At 43.6% G+C, this 18668-nt stretch overlaps 1 protein-coding gene across 3 annotated transcripts in view; it reads left to right on the top strand.

The window, feature by feature from the left end:
• The window catches only part of Cadm1 (cell adhesion molecule 1), a 321034-nt gene that overhangs the window by 278516 nt on the left and 23850 nt on the right, over window positions 1-18668 (top strand). For all 3 annotated transcript variants that reach the window (XM_028783700.1, XM_028783699.1, XM_028783701.1), the window contains exons 7-8: window positions 3241-3413; window positions 8124-8207. In XM_028783700.1, the coding sequence (XP_028639533.1) occupies window positions 3241-3413; window positions 8124-8207 (257 nt within the window). The remainder of the gene's footprint in view (window positions 1-3240; window positions 3414-8123; window positions 8208-18668) is intronic.

Here is an 18668-nt window from a genome sequence, read left to right as displayed (position 1 = left end):
CCTGGAGAGATGGCTCAGCAATTAAGAGCTCTTACTGCTTGTGTAGAAGATCTAAGTTTGCTCCCCAGCACCCCAGTCAGGTGCCTCACCGCAGACATACCCCTCCATCTCCAGGGGTCCAACGTCCTCCTCTGGCCTCCACAGATACCCACATATGCATACACACACACAAATAAAAGTTGACTAAAATGTCAGTATATTCTCAGTGCAATAGAGCGTCTGCTAACAGCGATGTTCTTGCTACAGCTGGAAGGTAAGGTTTCCTAGACTCCGAAGAGCTGAGATTACGGCCAGATGTAGACAAAGGAATTTGCTCCCAAGAAAAGCATGGTACTCAACTGAGAGATGTAGGGATGCTCCCCAAGGAGAGTGTGACTGCTGTGCCTAGAAGGGAAGGAGGGCTGGCAGCCTTGTGTTGCTGAGGAGTGTGGTGGAGCTGCTCTGCTCACCCCACACAGTAATCCAGTGTGAGTCAGAAGAGCAGCGTGGACCACCACTACCACAGCCAACAAGCCTTGAGGCTGTGCTACTGCAAGTACCTCACAGTCTACTTAGACTGGAAGAGAGCCTTTCCTCTTTCTAGTAAAACAAATTGTCTTTAACTGTTTTTAAGGGAGAAAGAATCCTAATTCACAGACTCATGACGTGGAGGTCAGGTCAAGCTGGGATTAAGGTTACTCAAACTTTTAGAGTTAACTAACTGGAAAAACAGCAGTGAGCTCCCTCTGCTGTCGCTGTGGCATGATTTCCTTCTTTCTTTTTTCTTTTTTTCTCACAGTTCAGGTAAGCAGCATCTTCATTCCCTCCTAATCCTCAGAGAGATCCAAAAATGCACTGTGTTAGAGAGGAGCTTGGCTCTGACCAGTCCCTTTGCCTGTTTTCACTCTTCTTTATCCATGGGCTGGAGCCTTCCCTCTGCAGGCAGAGGGCAAGCTAGAAAGATAACCTTTGGAGGGGGTGGATCTGGTTGTGGTTTGCTTCTTCTCTGGTGCTGATGGCTTATTTGATCCCAGCTTTGACAGAGCAGTCTTTTTCTCTTTTTAATCCTTCAAAAAGATTCAGATCATTTTTTTTATAAACTGATTTATGCCCTAATTAGAAGCTTTTCTTGTCTCCCAAACAATCCCATGGACGGAGGGGATCCCTTCTCAGGGCCTCTGACTGTTTACAGCAACTATATTCAACCACAAAAGTCACATTTATGCTAGTTTGCTTGCTAACCTATATTTTGTGTCTGTAATTTTTTTTTTCTCCTGAAGAAGGTACTATGTTCGTTTGCCTGTGCCACAGGGACAGTAAATTACACGCTTCCTTCAGGACATTTTTGCCAGAGAGGGTATTTGTTCACTCCTCTCAAATTGGAAAGGGCACGTGTCTGTGCGAGCAAGCAGGAATTACTCTGTGACTATCCCCCCTCGCGTATTACCTATTTATTTTCTCAAGAAATTGTATGCAATAAAAATGGTAATTTAACTTGCCATTAAATGTTGTGAATATCTCAGTGCTTACCCCCACTGATTGTTTCAGCTGTCAAGCAGCAGAACGAGAAGCCTGGTTGCCAGGCAGCCCCATTTTCCACTGCCCACAAGGAGGACATATGCACTGCTAACTGCAATAATTCACCGCATTCTGATGACAAACCTTTATGCAATTAAAGAGAATTGTAACTTCACATCTCATCTGAACAGTGGAAGGCTACTCCACAGGCCTCACTTGCGTATCTGTTTGTCATTAATACCTGGGTCTTTGCCCATGTCACTGCTCCTAGAGGTAGTAGTAGGGACCAAGAAGAAACTGCTTATGTGTTCAGGCCAGTAGCATCCTTTCTGTCAAATAAAAATCAGGACTGAGGATATAACTTGGGGGTAAGTGCCTGCCTAGCATCCACCAGGCCCTGGGTTCTGTCTCTAGAATCATACACACCACACAAAAGTGATTTTCAGACACTCGAGGTATACCCTTGGTTTTGTAGGAGGATGAAAAAGGCACCTTGAAGAACCCAGGTTTCAAGTTCAGTGAGTCAACAATGTTTGGTGTGTGCGCACTCTTGTCTCTAGGGCGTCTTGGCAAATTTGCTTTTCCCTAATGGCTGTTGTAAGATATGTGTGGTATTTTAAGTCACTAAAGCTTGTTTTTGATAAGCAAGTTCCTTTGTTGGGCCTAAAGAGAGTATTTTTAGATGTGTTCATTCGTCGTTAATCCAAGAGCCAAATGCACTCACAGGGAAGGCCCAGCTATATCTGGGCCTAGAGAAACTAATAGAGAGGGCCAGTTACTGGCCAGGGGCAGGTAGAGAAGGTAGACAGAGCCATTCACGTGGCATCTCAGGTGTGAAGAGTGAGTCAGGCTAAGGGGAGAGGAAGTGATTGGATCTTTCCAGAATCAAAGGTAATTTTTCCAAACACAGATCAACACAAAGCTCTGTTCAAGCCAGGGCTGTAATCCCAGCTGCCCTGGAAGCAGTCAAGAGACACAGTGTGGCCCAGACCTGTAATCCCAGCTGCCCTGGAAGCAATCAGGGGACTTTCTACAGTTTCAAGGTCAGCTCGGTCTCCATACCAAGTTTCAGACCAGCAGGGCAACCTTGAGAGCAAATAGTAATCAAAACAGGTCAAGGCTATAACCCAGTGGTAGAGCTAGCGTGTGCTGCAGTGCCTAGGTGGGAAGGAGGGCTGGCAGCCTTGTGTTGCTGAGGACTGTGGTGGAAATGTTCCTCCCTAGTGTAAGGGAGGGACACAGTGAGGGCCGTTAGGGTATCAAAGTCCATTTAAAACTCACACGTGCCTTCTGAGCAAGCAAACATTTGCTGTAGTAGTAACCATTGGGTTGATGCATGCATCAGTAGCGAAGACCTTGCTTTTCTTCTCCTCTCTAATTATTGAGATGACTCACAGTGGGTGAGCTCTGGCTTGCCTGGACTGGTGTGAAACTGCACAGCGGGGCATGGGAGCTGGACACATTGGCTTGTTTGCTGACTTACTGAAGATGACTTAGAAATCATAAGACTCCTGCTTATTATCAAGTCTTGAAAGTTTATCAGTGCCTGATTTTGTCTTTTAAGAATTATATTGTAGACATGTTTGGCTGTTGCATAGGCTTAGTTTTGTGAATGTAACATCTCTCGCGCGGGTCCTGTTACTTGCATCACCCTGCATGGGATTTGCTGTATGAGTCAGAAACTGGATACAGATACCTTAGTGGGAAATGACTCTCTGACCTGTCTTTCTTGCCTTCCCACAGGCCTGTGATGGTAACTTGGGTGAGAGTCGATGATGAAATGCCTCAGCATGCCGTACTGTCTGGGCCAAACCTGTTCATCAATAACCTAAACAAAACAGATAATGGTACTTACCGCTGTGAGGCGTCCAACACAGTGGGGAAAGCTCACTCGGACTATATGCTGTATGTATACGGTACGTGAGAAGATAAAGCGCTCGCCCACTAACTCCTCTGCATGTAACTGCTGCCTGGGCTTCACCCCAAAGCCTCTGGTCAAGTTGAAAACCAAAAAGCTCAGTTGGTATCCTTCAGGAACTTAAAGATGCCTGGCCTGAGGTGGACCCCAGTAGTCCCCACCTGGGTCGACAGTGACTGTTCTTCTCTCCCTCTGATCATAGGGGTTTCCCACAAGATCGTAGTCTCTGGTCATGCTGAGTAGGAAGGCTGTCCTGAGGCACAGGCCATGGAGATTACCTTAGAAGTAGTGTCTGAAAAATTCAACCTTACTAGTTAGTGGCGTTCAGCTGAAAAGTTTATTCCCAGTGGTTTTTTTCCTATGAGGCCTGGGCTAGCCTGCTTTGATGAGCAGAGCTATCTTCTTTTCAACATGGAGCCATTAAATACAGAAGACTCTGCAAGCCAGTAAACAACACTCAAATAAATATAAGGTTCTTGGTAGTTTCTAAGGCTACCTACACCTTCTGTTTTAGACACACATGCCAACTTTTAAAATATGTAATGTTTTTTTTTCTTAACATCTTTCTACAGGGCTATTAAAGCATAGTATCCTTAATTTCATTTTGGAATCAACAGATATGTATGGAACACCTATGGTGCTAGGCGTTTCCCATTTATAGCTTGTTGGTGGCTTTATATACTGTGACTATGCTCTATGTAGTTGAGAAGTACACTCTCTGTATAGTCTTCTGCTACCAAATTGAGTCTCTTCTGTCCAATTGAACTCCCTTCATTCTATACCAAGAAAAAGTCATGCTCTGGCCCAACACAAAATGAGTACCCAGAAGCAAAAGCAAAATCCTAATGTCATAAATGTTTGAATATGGAGACCACATGTCTGCCTTCTTATTAGCTTTGTAAATAATCCAAGTTAAGTTACATGTGTATGGATATAGGCATATTCACATACATTATACATATGGAATAATATTTACACTGCACGGTCTCCTTATGAAGGAAGAAAAGGGAGAGGTATGTTTGAACAGAGAAACATCTTTTATACCATACCTACATGAATGTGAAATTATAATCCTTAGCCTATACTTGAGGATTTTTTCCCTTAGCACAATGATTCTCAACCTTCCAATGCTGCGACCCTATCCTCATGTTGTGGTGACTCCCAACCATAAAGTTCTTTTGTTGCTACTTCATATTATAAATTTTAATAATATACAGATCTGATATGCGACCCCAAAGAGGTCGTGACCCACAGGTTGAGAACCACTACCTTAACATAATGCAAAATTAAAGGATCCTACCAAATTCCTGTATTAGCAAACGTCTAGTCTTTGTCCAGTCTCATCAGTGATCCATACACAGCTATGTTCTCCTGGGTAGTTAAGGAAATGCACAAATCTCCTTCTCTGCTGTGTAGATGAGAAGGGGTACAAGGTACCCAGCTTCAGCTGGGTTGCACTATCTGGCCAGGATGGAAGATACATTCCTTTCTGTGCTTTGCATATACCCATTTCACTCTGAGTAGTAGCGCCATGTAGCCCTATGGGAACACCTCTGACATTAGTGCCCAAGTTTATAGACATCAGTGTAGCTCTTTTGACAGACTCCATCCACGTTCTCTCAGTCTTTGATGCACTCTGGAGACTAGATTATCTGGAAAAACAGTTCAGCTTACAGTACCTACGGTTCCTACAGCTCAAGAGGAGAAGCATTTTCGAGGCCTTGTTGGGCAAACATATTTGCATAATTTGGAAAATTAGCTTATAACCAGCGTGTGTTGAGCGTTCCCTTCATGCTGTTTCTGACATTGACAGTTTTACACGATCTCATCTGATGTCCACAACACCACCATGAGATGTGCCTATTTTCTGTCCCATTTGACATACAACACAATGAAGCTTCAAACGATCGTACAGTGTGGTCTACTTCACAATGTCCCCAGACCGCTTAAGGCCTCTGTACTGTGAAACCAGTCTTTGCAGTGTCCCTTATTCTCACAGCTTTTCAAGAAACCAAGTCTCTTTAAAACAAGATCAGTCTTTTTAGATTAGCCCCCAGATATCATTACATTATTTAGAAACCAAGTATTGTAGGAGCTCACCTACTTAGACAAACACAGTTGTATATAAGTATATTCCTGATTCAGGATGATTCATCCAGCCTCCTAGGGATTCTCTGTCTCTTGGTCCCTGCTCAGAGCACCATTGGAGTGGCAGGCTAGCATACTAAACTGAAGTATTGCTGTCTAGTAACAAAACAGTCTAACAATTAAGGCAGGGATGGGCAGATAGTCTTTTCAAAGCAATATACTGTAATACTGTAGCAATTTTTGAAGTTCTCTGTGAACTAAAAGTTGACACACTTCTGAAACATTTAATTCTCTGGAAGTAATTTCTCTACCTGAAGCTTCTGAGTGGCTCCAGCCCGAGTTCCAGTTGGGTTTGTTCTTCTAGCATCCATATTTCAAGAACCGCTAATTTAACTTCATCCCTTTGTGTTTCTGCCTGTGTGTTGTAATGCCGCATGTTGATTTCAGGGCCTCTGCATACTGGGTAAGCACTCTGACGAGCTACATCCCAGCCCCTCTGGCTTATTAAATAGTGGCCTTGTGCTGCCCTTCTTACTGAAAAGGACCTCAGCAAGGATGTTTCACCCAATAATGGAATCTGACTCATTCAAGATTTCCTGAACCAGGTGTGAAGGACAAGAATGGCCTAGTAGCAATGGAGATCACTGAGTGTGGGCCATTTTTACATAAGGAGAGGGACTGTGCTCTCTCCCTGACGTCTGTCCCCTCATTCATCTTGTCTGCCTTTTGGTTCATAATCAAGTCTTTCGATCACAGTCACACTCATTCTTACTGTGTCACACCATCCTGAACTTTGTGTCATTGCCTTTGGAAATAGCATTAGAGTGTAGCAGGGCCAGGCTGCCGCAGGGCCAGGCTGCCAAGTGGCAGTATTGCCTCTCAGTGGCAACAGTGTTACTGAAAACCACAATATTTGCCCCCTGGAAGGGCAGGAGGCACTCTTTGGACAGTTTTAACTGTTGAGGAAGGAGGCAGTATCTCAGTGCCAGCTAGGGTCTCAGGGCACTCGGCTCATCTGTCTCTGAGTTGGCACCTGTCATTGATGTAACTGTGTTTAAATCAGTTGCCCAGTCACAAAAAATAAAAATAAAAATCAGTTCCTTACCTGTGGCTTCCATAAACCACACACCAAAGGGCAAGACTGCAACGACGCTCACACATTTCTTATCCTGTTCTTTTAAGAAGGTAATTTAAAATTTAAATTTCATCATTTCGACTTCCTAGCATGAGATTTCACATGGAATCTTTTTTTTTTTTTTTGAGGCTGCAATTAAACAACAGTTTAATTTGCTTGTTCCCACATCTTCAAGGAGAAATCTGCCGTAAAGCAGAACCATGTGCTGTTGGCTCTTCCTTACCTGGTTCATACAAGTCTGATTGTGTGCAAGAAGCCATTTGTGAAGAAAATGAAAACCTTTGATTATTGATCAATGATAGTCATCATTTTATGCAGACTTTGCAGCCAAGCACCAAAAGAATCATCCATCAACTTCCAGGAAGTTGTCCCAAACCCAGTAAAGGTGCAATATATAATTAAAGTTTTGATGTATTAATTAGACAATCCGAGAGCTCACTTGAAGATAAAAGGACACCAGATGTGTCAGAGAGAAAAAGTTGACGTGCTTTAGATAAAATTTAAAATCAAAAGCCTTCAAAATCGCCTTATGCTCTATTATAGCAGAGTGATTGCTTACTTCAAAGTCTCCCTGACAATTTAACATATTCAGTTTGATCATCTGGGCTTAGATTTTTTTTTCTTTTTTTGCCCTTTCCTTATCCCCACATAGTTTTTTGAGACGATAGAAGATACAGTGCATCAAGTACCAGGCAGTGGCTTCCTGTCAGGCTCCTGGTTTTGAGGGTCAAACCTCATTTATATTTAGCTCTCTTGTTTACAAGATGGAAAATGTCCTTTCATTTTTATCACTCTGGTCCACTTAGGTCAAGCTTTTAACACGAGCAAAGGCAACTTATTAATATTTATAAGGTGTAAAAATTTATTGACTTTTTTTTTTAAAAAAAATAACATCTCAGTAAAATCTCACTTGCCTGGAACCTGGTACTCAGTCTGTGGTGACATTCTCTCTTCTTTGTACTCACTGTGGATACAGAAGTGGTTTTCCTTCCTGCTGGGATGTATTGATGGAGAATAATGAACTTAGCATTTGCAGGGAGCTTGTGTGTGGTGCCCGTTCATCCTTGGCTGATATAAGCCCTTTAAATGCAACAGCTCCTTCTCCTTCCTCCCATCTGTGACATGCAAAGGAAGGGACAGCCACTGTGCTTTCTTAGCACCGAGGTGGCTTAGCCTTGCCTTTAAGGTCTGATGGGGCTGGGGGTATCCAGTGTTTTAGATTTTTTTTCTCACCTTCCTATTTCTCGTTTCATTTCTAATTCACTTCATAAATAAGAGAGCTGTTCTTCTTCTCTTAGCTCTTCCAACTAAGGTTTTTTAGGTCTAGTTTTTCAGACCTACATCTTCCAAGAGGAAGGAACTTGGTGGTGTAAAGAGGGAAGCCATCCAACAAACATCTCAATGTCTCCATGCCTTTGTTTGTCATTACTGGTCATTGTTGTGTTCAGCATTGTGGGTTTGATTTTCCTTTTTTTTTTTATCCAGATCCCCCCACAACTATCCCTCCTCCCACAACAACCACCACCACTACCACCACCACCACCACCACCATCCTTACCATCATCACAGGTATGGTACCTTCATTGCCATTGGAAATGTCCTGAATGTATATTGTCTTTTTGGTATAGTCAAAAAGAAGACTAGTTGTTCCCTGGAAGGCCTCTGAGCTTAACTGTTCCTCTACTTTGGAACTCCAGAGACACTCAATACTATGTTCTTGAATTGAGTCTTAAGGACCCAGGAAGAACCTTAACATTTGAGCTGTTAGCAGATCAGATGCTGGCACCTTAGCATGAGGGAATTCTTTACGAAGCCATCACTACTCAAAGCAAAATCACTAGGAAAATGGCAGCCTGGCTACTAGAGAACCTACCAGTAGCTTCCGCTTGGCCACAGCTGGTGAGATGGTAAGTACCATGGCCTGGATCACAAAATGCCCTGGTCTAAATTTCATCTTAATCCACACGAAGGAAATATGTGCACCCAGTTTCAGAATGCCTACATGGGCCACACTTGGGAATGCACCGTCAGTCATCTTCCCTCTTCTGACAGGTGCCTGAGGGCATGGCGGCTGCACAGGCCTCTTGCTGCCTGAGAGATTGCAGGAATTAGGTGGCATCATTGTCTTTTCTAAGCGGAGCACCACCTCTTTTTTATATATATATATCCTCCCTCCTCATCCTGGTGTCCAGTGGATCTCAAACAGTTTGATGTTTCATGACTGGAAGCCTTGGAGTTTCTTCTGGTGTAGCAAGATAGGACAGTGCATGCTTGTACCATACTAACTCAGTGTGCAGGGCTTCCTTAGAGCAAGCCTTCCCTGACTGCCATTTCTAGGTGTCCACTCTAAAGAAAGAAAGAATCTCTTGCGAAAGCGACTTTGCCCCTTAGGAATGTTACCTGACAAGTGTCTGAGGTTCCTTTGAACCATGAGTGCTGTCATTGCATCCCTGGACCCCTTGGTACACACTGAATAGCTCACTTGGTGCTCTTCCATGTTTACATCTTTAGCACCCAAGATCTAGCAGCCGCCTCCTAGGATCGCGTTGATTTTCTGGAAACATTGTGTTTTCCATTTGCTCAAGAGATGATGAGATGACAAAAAGCAAAGTGCTCCCTGAGAGAGGGAGGCCTCATCCAAGATACGGGATGGATTGTCTAATCCAGGTTTTCTTCATCTTTCAGCTATTACAGTGGGACAAAGAACTCTACCATAAGCCACCATTGAGGGGTGTCCTAGACACTGGTTACAAACACATGTGTGTCTGTACTGAACGTTAACCCTTCTGAAAATCCATCAATTGGTGTGCTATCTTGCTCCAAACCTGGCTCCCTCTAGAGAAGCTGCTTCCTAATTCTTGTCTGTGTCTCTGCTGGACCTCTCTGTCAGTTCCCTTTGCTTCTTAGTGAACTCAGTTTGGAGCATAGTGGACCAATGCCTGGCATCTTCTGTATCACTCATTAGCATATGGAAGATGTTCCTCCTCTGTCGGATGTCCACAGCAGCTGTACTGCCACTGCTTCATCCTAAAAATTCAGTTCCTTGCCTCTTGTCTCGTTAGTAAAACTGAACTAGGTGTGTACTGCTTTATTTTGTTTTGTATGCCTGGCATTGCTGATGTGGAACTGGGGGCCTCTAGAATGCTATGCCAGGAAAGCACTGTATAGTTGAGCTATATCCTCCATCCTTTAGGCATGTGCCTTTCTTACCAGGTTTCATAGTTTCATGTGAAAGACCCTTTGGATGTCAGAATAAATAACCAAACTGTGCAGATATCATTAACAGTGTGTTCGTCTTTGGAGAACTATGTCACAGCTTTTATACCTCCTGTGGTAGAAGATTCCATTTAGGTATCTCTAAGGGTTTATATCTGAAGGCGATAAAGCCCTCTCTCCTTCTGTGAATAAAGTCCCCATTCCTCTTGAATGTGGAGCCACACTTTTCCTGTGTGACTGGCTTCATCCCTTCAGCGTTCCCTGACTCTTCTCCATCACCACAATCCGTCTCACAAGTCACCTGAGTCGCTCTAAGTCGCAGCTCTTCATCCTTTGCTCCCGAGGACCTCCTTCTCCTGCGAGGGCCTCAGACATGTGCAATTCACTGTGATCACAATTCTGACTGCAGAGGCACTGTCTGGAAAGAAAGTCTTAGAATAAATGACACCATATTTCTGGCCACCTCAGAGAAGACTTTAATTGGAACATGTCTACTTCTGGCTCTACCACTGGCCTCTCAGTTCAAAATAACTTCCGATGATCTCACAGGTGCACTTTGGTCTGTGGGTGTTAGCGCTCGCCTGCTTTCTACCACACCAAATGCATCTGTGGTAACAAATGCCCAGCTCTTCACTAGCACACCCAAGAGTCATTAAACTAAAATCTCTACTAAAACAACAGTGTGGCATCCATCCCCTTAATGCATGTGATCTTTCAGGCTTACTGGGTCTTAACAAGCCGCCTTCTATATATTTATCTTGCCCAGAAAGCAACTTGTAGAATTGAACATTTGCTCCTTTCTCCAAACAGATTAAAGGTTATGGACTTGAATGGTTCTCTGTCCCATTTTAAAGGTCCAGACTATTCTCTAGGTTTAGATTGGTTCCTAAAGAACCTTATATGGAATCCTGACAAATGGATCGCTAAATTAATTTCCACTCCTCCCTCCTGCACTGTTTGGTCCGTTTACAGCCACCATTAGCCTTAAAAGCTTCAGTAGCCGAATCTAGCGACAAGAACGTAAAGCTGGGGCTCTAAAAAGAAAAAGAAGCATTCGTAGTCGTCTATTTCTTTCCTCCTAGTCAAATGCAATAACTGAAAGCCATTCCCCAGGTCAGAGTTTCATTACTAGAAAAATGTACAAATGCAATAGAAAAATATTTTTTAGGCTCAAAAGGTCCTGGTTGATTTCTGATTCCTCCTAAAGAAGCATTGCAGCGCTATCTTTTATCTTCCCTGCCCAGGGTAATGGAATTGTTCTCTTTGTTAGGAAGGCATTCTGTCCCTGGTCATCTGGCTCTCAAAACATACTGCAGCTCAGCTCCATCCTGGAGGCACTTGAAGGAATCTGATACCCCTCTAACACTTCTTTGTCCCCTCTGCTCTCCCCCTTTGCCAAATCTTAGATTTCCTACTCTCCTAGGAGAGCAGTGGCCTCTGCCAGCTGCCCTCTCCACTTGAAGCAGATCTAGTGACATGTCAGACACACCAGAATGGCAGCCCTATCTAGGGAAACATCTGCATGTTTCTGCAGTGTGAAAAGAGTCTTCAGGCTGAGTATGGTATTCATACCTTTAATCCCAGTGCTTGGGAGGCAGAGGTAGGCGGATCTCTGTGAGTTGGAGGCCATCCAGATCTACATATGGGAGGGTTCATCTCAAAGACAAAGTAGGGGTGGGGATGGGGAGAGAGAGAGAGAGAGAGAGAGAGAGAGAGAGAGAGAGAGAGAGAGAGAGAGAGAGAGAGAGAGAGAGAATATTCAGTATCTGTCTGAGAGGTGAAGCTTTACAGACATTGACATTATTCTAAGGCCTCTCCACATTTAAAAAAAAACAAAACAATTTGAGGATGGAATTGGGTGAGAAGCCATTTAGAGCCTCACTGGCATTTGCCCTAAGGTGCAAAGGTATATCTCTCATCTTTCCTGCTAGTTGATGTTATGATTGGTTCTGTTTAGCTCTTGGCTTTGAGAGTCCCCCTTACCCCCACCCCTTAGTGTTTTATTTTTTTGTCATATCAGGTTTTCCATGGAGTTTCTTCATTTGGGAGAGTGTGTGCCACAGCATAGGAGCGCAAACCAGATGAATCGTTTGAACTTTCTTCCTAGTCAACTTCATGCTTCAGGGATAGTAGCAGCTCCTGTCTCTGTGCCTCTGTGCTTGGAGATAGCTTTAGCCTCTTCCTCTTAATTGGGTCAGGCTTCCTTCCTGACGTTTTCTTGGGAAAGCATTCTGTGTTTCTCCCTTTAATTAACCTGGATATTGTATTGTTCCTGCCTGGAGTCCTGACTTGGGTGCTTGCTAAAAAGCACCCATGACAAGTTCTCAGCATTCAGCGTCTGTCATCTGCACCTCTAACAGTTTAGATACAAAATGCAGGCCAGGAGATAGATGCTTGACCTGAAGGTCACACTATACACACAACTGCCATAAATTTTAAAATTTTTTTTTAAAAAAAGCTTAGAATAAGAATGAATAGCTATAGGGCCAGATTGTGAGACACATTTAAAAATCCTTTCATAAGAATGAAGTAGGTCATTTCTAAATGAGTTTTTCTCTCTCTTTTTTAAAAGCATGTATTCAATTAAGTATTTTGTATTTCTTAGAAAAGAAAATAGCAAGGTTTCTCTTATGGGTGTCAAAGCACTCAGAAGCCACTTAACTTGGGAGGAAGTGACTCCTAGCCTCAGGCCCTTATATTATTTGGGTTTTCACTGTTTGGTGTCATAGGCTCTTGTCCATGTTAATGTGAGTTAGATCCTGTACAGAAGACATACACAGCCTTTTTCTTCAGTGGTGTTTGGAGAACATGCCAGTAGGGGAACCTGCACCAAGTATACATGTGTCTTAGGTGTAAAGGAGGGACACATGTGCTTGACACCAGGTCAATGGAGTGGCCATCTAAACAGTAACAGCTTAGCTCCACATAAAGCTCTCAGTTCCCCGATGATTCCAACCCTGAGCTGCTGGTATTGGCAGGGCACAAAGGCTATTTGCTGGTCTGCATTTAGGTATGCATTCGGCAAAGATTGAGCACCCATAGTATGTGTAGAAAGGACTTTTTAAACCCCATCCTGTGTGGTTGTGTGCTGTCATGCAATGGAGTGTTCATGTCAAAGGTAACAGGTGCTACAGGGCAGCATCACAGAAGTGGTCTTTGCTCAGTGCCATCGAAGCATGGATAGAATGTAGATACAGAAACAGACATGAAGAACCAAAAGTGCGTCTAGCATCTCTCTTCAAGGCGCGTGTATTTATGTCGCCTAGAGTGAGCCCCCCTGTTCCCTAGGAAGCATGCATCCTTCATCCTAGACTGTTTCCTGAGTTGCCTTCTTCCTGAGATTGCCGTCTAAGCCATTAAGACTGTCTTCCCTCGTGCACTGATCACTTACAGAGCGCCCCTGAGATCCCAGGATGCCCGAGGACAGAGATGTTATTAGGGCACCAGTTAGTATTAATGAGCCTCTTTTTACCTAGGAGACCACCTTTGCATGTCCATCTCTTTACATATTGTCCTGTCTACATTCTCATTTTGCCAGTAATTGTAAGCCCACTCCCTGTTGCCTCATAGCCAACCATTCTTGACCCATGCTGGTTTAGGAAGGAACAGAAGAAAGTAAGAATATCACAAATACTTAATAAAAGTCATCAGATTCCACCTTTTTTTTTTTAAACAGTGAGAGGTGGGAGTGAGGTGAGATATCTTTATTCTACTACTACTTCCATCATAACTTCCCGAAGTGTACGTTCTTTATTAAAAATTAATCCTGGAGATAAAGTTCCAACCAGTGTCCATGGTCGACATCTGTCAGCAAAGTCCATAAGTGAGAGAGCAGGGGCTCGGGTTTCCTGGGGTTCCAGAAGTGATTCCTGGGGTTCTCCCAGTGGTAGGAGCATGAGAGTGCAGAGACCAGTCTTCCAGGTTCTCCTGAGAGATGAGGCTTAGCCTCGCAGAGCCCTTTCTCCTCTTCTGCCCTAGCTACCACCCTCTCTGCATCACCCCTGCTCCAGTCCAGTCTGCTCTTCCTCCCCTGGCTTGTGCTCTGACCCCTTGGTCCCATTCCCAACAGCATTCAGAGACAATGCCATAGGGATTGTTTTCCTTGTAAAGGAAACCACTCTGTAGATTCCGGTTATTTTACAGAACATCTGGTTTGCAAATGAGAAGCTCTCTGGGGCTTGGGCTGCACAGAGTGAACAATTTTGAAGAAGCTTTCAACAAAACTTGAAATTGCTTAACAACCATGAAACCAGCTCCCCTTCCTGCTGTTCTGGGGCTCACAATCTCGTCACTGTAAGGAGAAGGTGACATTTAAAAGATGATCGAGGGCTGGTGAGGTGGCTCCAAAAGAGCTTGCTTTCAACCATGAAAGCCTCAGTTAGGATTCCCAGCACTCACATAAGAGCTGGCTGTGGCAGGGTGAGCTCATAGGCCCTGCACTTGGGAGCAGAGACCCCAGGGTCCTGGGATTTCACAGCCATCCAGTGTAGATAAAATGTGAGCTCCAGGTTTAATGAGAAACTCTGTCTCAAAAAAAATAAAATAAGGTGGAGAAAGAAACAGTTGAGGGTATCCTAATGTCAACCCCTTGTCTTCACATGCACCCACGCAGGGGAATACACACACTGGCATAACACACACACACACACACACACACACACACACACACACAATGGCTTTCTTAGGGCCTTTTTGAGTTTAGGCCTTTTAGTTTAGCTGTGTTCTTGGCCACTTTCTCCATCATTAAGGAATGATAGGTTAATTAGGCAGAACACAGGTGGCAAGGAAATTAATTGGAAAACCAGTAGTAGAAGATACATTTCAAACTTGAATTTTCCAGCGCTTATTTTCTTCTCTTTCAACAGATTTCAAATAAATTGAAAGGGGGGAGTGGGAGAAGAAAACACCCATATTTAATATATATTGGCAAGCACTGCACAGCTATGAAGTAAAATTGTCAGGGGACTTCTTTGCCTGCCCTGGTGCTGAGATTTAAAGCCTCTCCATTGCAGAGACTGAAGAGGAATTCAATTAAGAAAGCCCGTTGGTTCTGTATTGACTTTAGTTAGTTAAGAAAATAAAGTAGGAAAAGTGTATTAAAATGTTGCCGGGCTGCTTGTCCCGCTTCCAGCTAAGCTCATGGCTGGCAAGACGGGGGTGTTTAAATTCCCCACAGCGAAGTGCAGCTCTAGGGCAGGCTGTTTTCTCCAGGTTGTACTCACAGCATTTTCCAGTGTCCACCCTGGTCTCATATAACCATTCCACATGCTGCCCTAAAGGGACTCTGTATCACAACACAAGAACAGCACAGGTCGATTGGTAAGAAAGGTATTTAAGGTTGGGAATTTAATTTTTGTTCTTGGATTTTCATTTATGGCACCCGTTGTGTTTGAGACCACAGACTAATTTATGGATTAGTTTTAAGCCTCCAGTCTGTCACACTCAATGAACAATTCTAAGTTGGAGAGAATCCATCTGAAAGGATTAGAATGAACCACAGTGGGGCTTACACATGACTGTTTCAACTAAATATTGCCCAGCTGCCACTCAGGCGGGCTGAGGGGTTTTTTTCCCCCTCTACTTGGCTACTTGGTTAAATGGCTACTGTCTCTAATCTCACACATTGTCAAAGGCTTCTCATTCTGTAAATATCTTATACCTCAGCATGAACTATCTGTGGTTGTCTCACTTGTTTGAGGCAGGGTCACATTAACTGCTTGCAGGGCTCTGAGCATAAAAGAAAAGTCGGTGTTGAGTGAAAGACTGTCTTTCGAGTCAGTACAAGGCCTGTCTCAGACACCCTTTTGATTGCAAACTCATAAAACGGCTAAGAAATGCCTAGTAAGACTATGTTCACTCAGCATTTGTGAGAAAAGGGGATTGGCTTGTTTTTGTTTGTTTCATTATTTTTAAAAATGGTATTGTATATTATTGTACAATAATATACAATACATTTACCCACACCATAATTAAAACTGGAGAGAATGGCTTAACTTAGCCGTTTTGTATATTATAACCCAGTGCTTCCCAATCAACTTTTGTGACCTATTTTTCCCATAGGCCTAGCTCTAAGATTTTTTTTTAAGACAACAAAATTAGCTTTAAAAGCCTTTCTGAGGGCAACCAGACACTATTTTTCAAGCCAGTTATTGCATTTATAACATTGTTTGGAAATGTTTGCATTTACTCACACAATTAAAATGTTATGAAATACTCCATTGGCCACCCCAGAAGCTGATTCTTGAGGGGTTTGTTTTTCTCTACTTCCTGATGAAGACACCCTAATAAATTGTGCTTCAAGATTTGGACTCACCCCAGAGCCAAGTTGTCTGTGGTGTCTGCATGGTGTCATAATGCAATTACAAAGGAGAATTAGATCCTGTTCTAGTGTCCCTGTGGAGAGCCCACAGTCACTTGAAATAGCCTCTGCTCAGGTCGCATACCAGATGCTCTCTGAGAAACAGAGTCAATAGCTCCCCGGACACACTCCTAATCCTGATTTAAACCCCGTAGCCAACCTGTGTTTCCGCTGCAGCGTCTCTCCTGGAGCTGCTCATGGGTTTGCCATTCCAGCTGCAATAATCATGTTGCTTGACTTGAGTATGTGTTTGCTTAACTGTTTTAGAGTGTTTTCCTGCAATGTTCCTTTTTCTCTTCTGTTGGGTGCAATTGATGGATTTCGCATCCCTGGAGTTGGGGTGCAAAATGCACTATGGCCGTGGCTGCATTTATTGTCTGGTGCCCATGTAAGAGCTGACGCCTGGCTTCACTTGGTTTAATTTTGTCATGAAGCTGATATAATGCCCTAATGCAGGAAGACAGTAAATTGGAATCATTGGTCAATGCTCAGATCTGACTTTTGAAACTTTTAACCCCTTTCTTTCATTTCACACTAGTGATTTACCTGGTTCAAAATAAATAAATAAATAAACCAAAACAAACCCCAAATGCATATTAGAAATGCTACTATGGAAATAATGGACCGAAGCATTCATTGCTTTTCCTTTTCTGTTTTGGAAAGGAGCCAGTGCCTGCCCATAAAATGTATTACATGCCTATAAGTGTTTATACAAATGTGCCTTTTTGATCCTGCCCCTCAAATTTAAAGTGCCTCAAACCAATGTTAGACTCAGATGTCTCAACTACGGAGATGTGTCTGTCCTCCTTACGGATCTAGTGTAGGGTTTGTTTCAACTGTACAGTGTTCTGTGTTGTTTTCGCTGCTATTTTAGGCACACAGACTTGATTCGTAAGTAAGTATTGTGCTCTTCTGCAGTGTACTTGATGACTTTTCCCTTCTTCCCCCTCTCTAAAGAGATTTAGTGCTTGGTTATACCAAGCGGCATTGGCCTCTCAGACCTATGGCTAATCTGGCTCCTTAAAAGGGCTCCGAGTTCTTTATGGTAACCGGGTCCCTGTTGACCCAGAAAGCATGCCAACTGAAGGGGAACACCAGTGTGAATTCACGTGTCTTATTTATACATCAGAAGCTCTGGGCTGATTGGATCACTCCCCCCCCCATAAAAATTCTGTTTGGTGTTCCAGTGCATTTAAACATTGCCTGTGTCAAGCTCCAGAGGGTCGGTGGAAACGATTGCCAGCCAGAGAACTGCATCATAAAAATGGCAGGGATTACATGTGATTTTTAACCCTCACTAGTTCACTTCACCACTAGCAGCTTCTGACTAGCGAGGGCCTTCTGACTAGAGAAACACACTTAAAAACTGCAGAACTGAAGAAGAAAGTAGGTCCTGATCCAATGACATTAGAATGAAGTTGGTCAAAGCACTGAGTCAGAAACGAAAGTCACCATGTAAATGTATACTGTTACTTATGCACCCTACTTCTGTAGCCAAAAGTAAAGGAGAAACCTATGCCTCAAGGGCCTCAGGGGGATTTTCCTGTGAGGAAAAGCCATTGTCACAACCTGATAGGAACAAACTTGAACAGCATCAAACATGAAGAAAGGAACATGCCACAGCGTGAGAGCAGCAATAGAGACGCTGACGGCTCTGTCTCCTGACCCAGCCATGACAGGAGAATCCTGACAGCCGAACCTGGGCTGTGCTGCTGAACACAGGGATGATGGAGTGCTTGAGACTTTGAAATTCACAAGTAGTGTTTGGCAGTTGTGTGAATGTGTGAGTTATTGTGACAGACCTTGTAGATTAGAACATCTGGTGAAATGGAAGAATCAGAGTGTGTGTGTGTGTATGTGTGTACTATACATATGTGTGTGTGTGTAGATAGATAGATAGATAGATAGATAGATAGATAGATAGATAGGTATGTATGTATGTATATATGTATGTATCATGAACATGTTCACTCCCACGGCCTCTCCGTGAACTGAACTCACCAGCTATCTTCTGATGAAATAACACAGTGGATACAGAACCTGGATCTGGGTGTTGCACATTCACCTGCAAGCCTCTGAGCATCAGCTGCAAAAACATCCTAAGTGTGGGGTTGATCCCTGCGATGCTTGCTTGCCCATGTGGGCAGGGTTAACACAAAGGCAATGTTTGAATGTCTGGATCCATCGTTTAGCCTTCCGACTGAGCTTTTCTGTCGCAACCCTGAGCTTCGGTGCCTTAAGAACCATCTAGTAGTCACGGAGTTTGCACTGGTGTTCCTCATCACTTTGCATGTGCCCCTGACTATTGACTCGCAAACACATGTGTCCTGGCAAGACCCCCAGAACCAAAGAATTTACTGTTTTCCTCCCTGGCTCGCAGCTTTGAGCTCAAGGCATGTCTTAAAACAGTGCAACTCACTTCAAATGCTTTTTGCTTTTCATTTATTATTGCTTGT

Source organism: Grammomys surdaster, unplaced genomic scaffold, assembly GCF_004785775.1.
Source record: "Grammomys surdaster isolate TR1022 unplaced genomic scaffold, NIH_TR_1.0 1164, whole genome shotgun sequence".
NCBI classification, from domain to species: domain Eukaryota; kingdom Metazoa; phylum Chordata; class Mammalia; order Rodentia; family Muridae; genus Grammomys; species Grammomys surdaster.
Note: the sequence above shows the minus strand (reverse complement) of the source record. Positions and strands in the feature narration are given on the sequence as shown.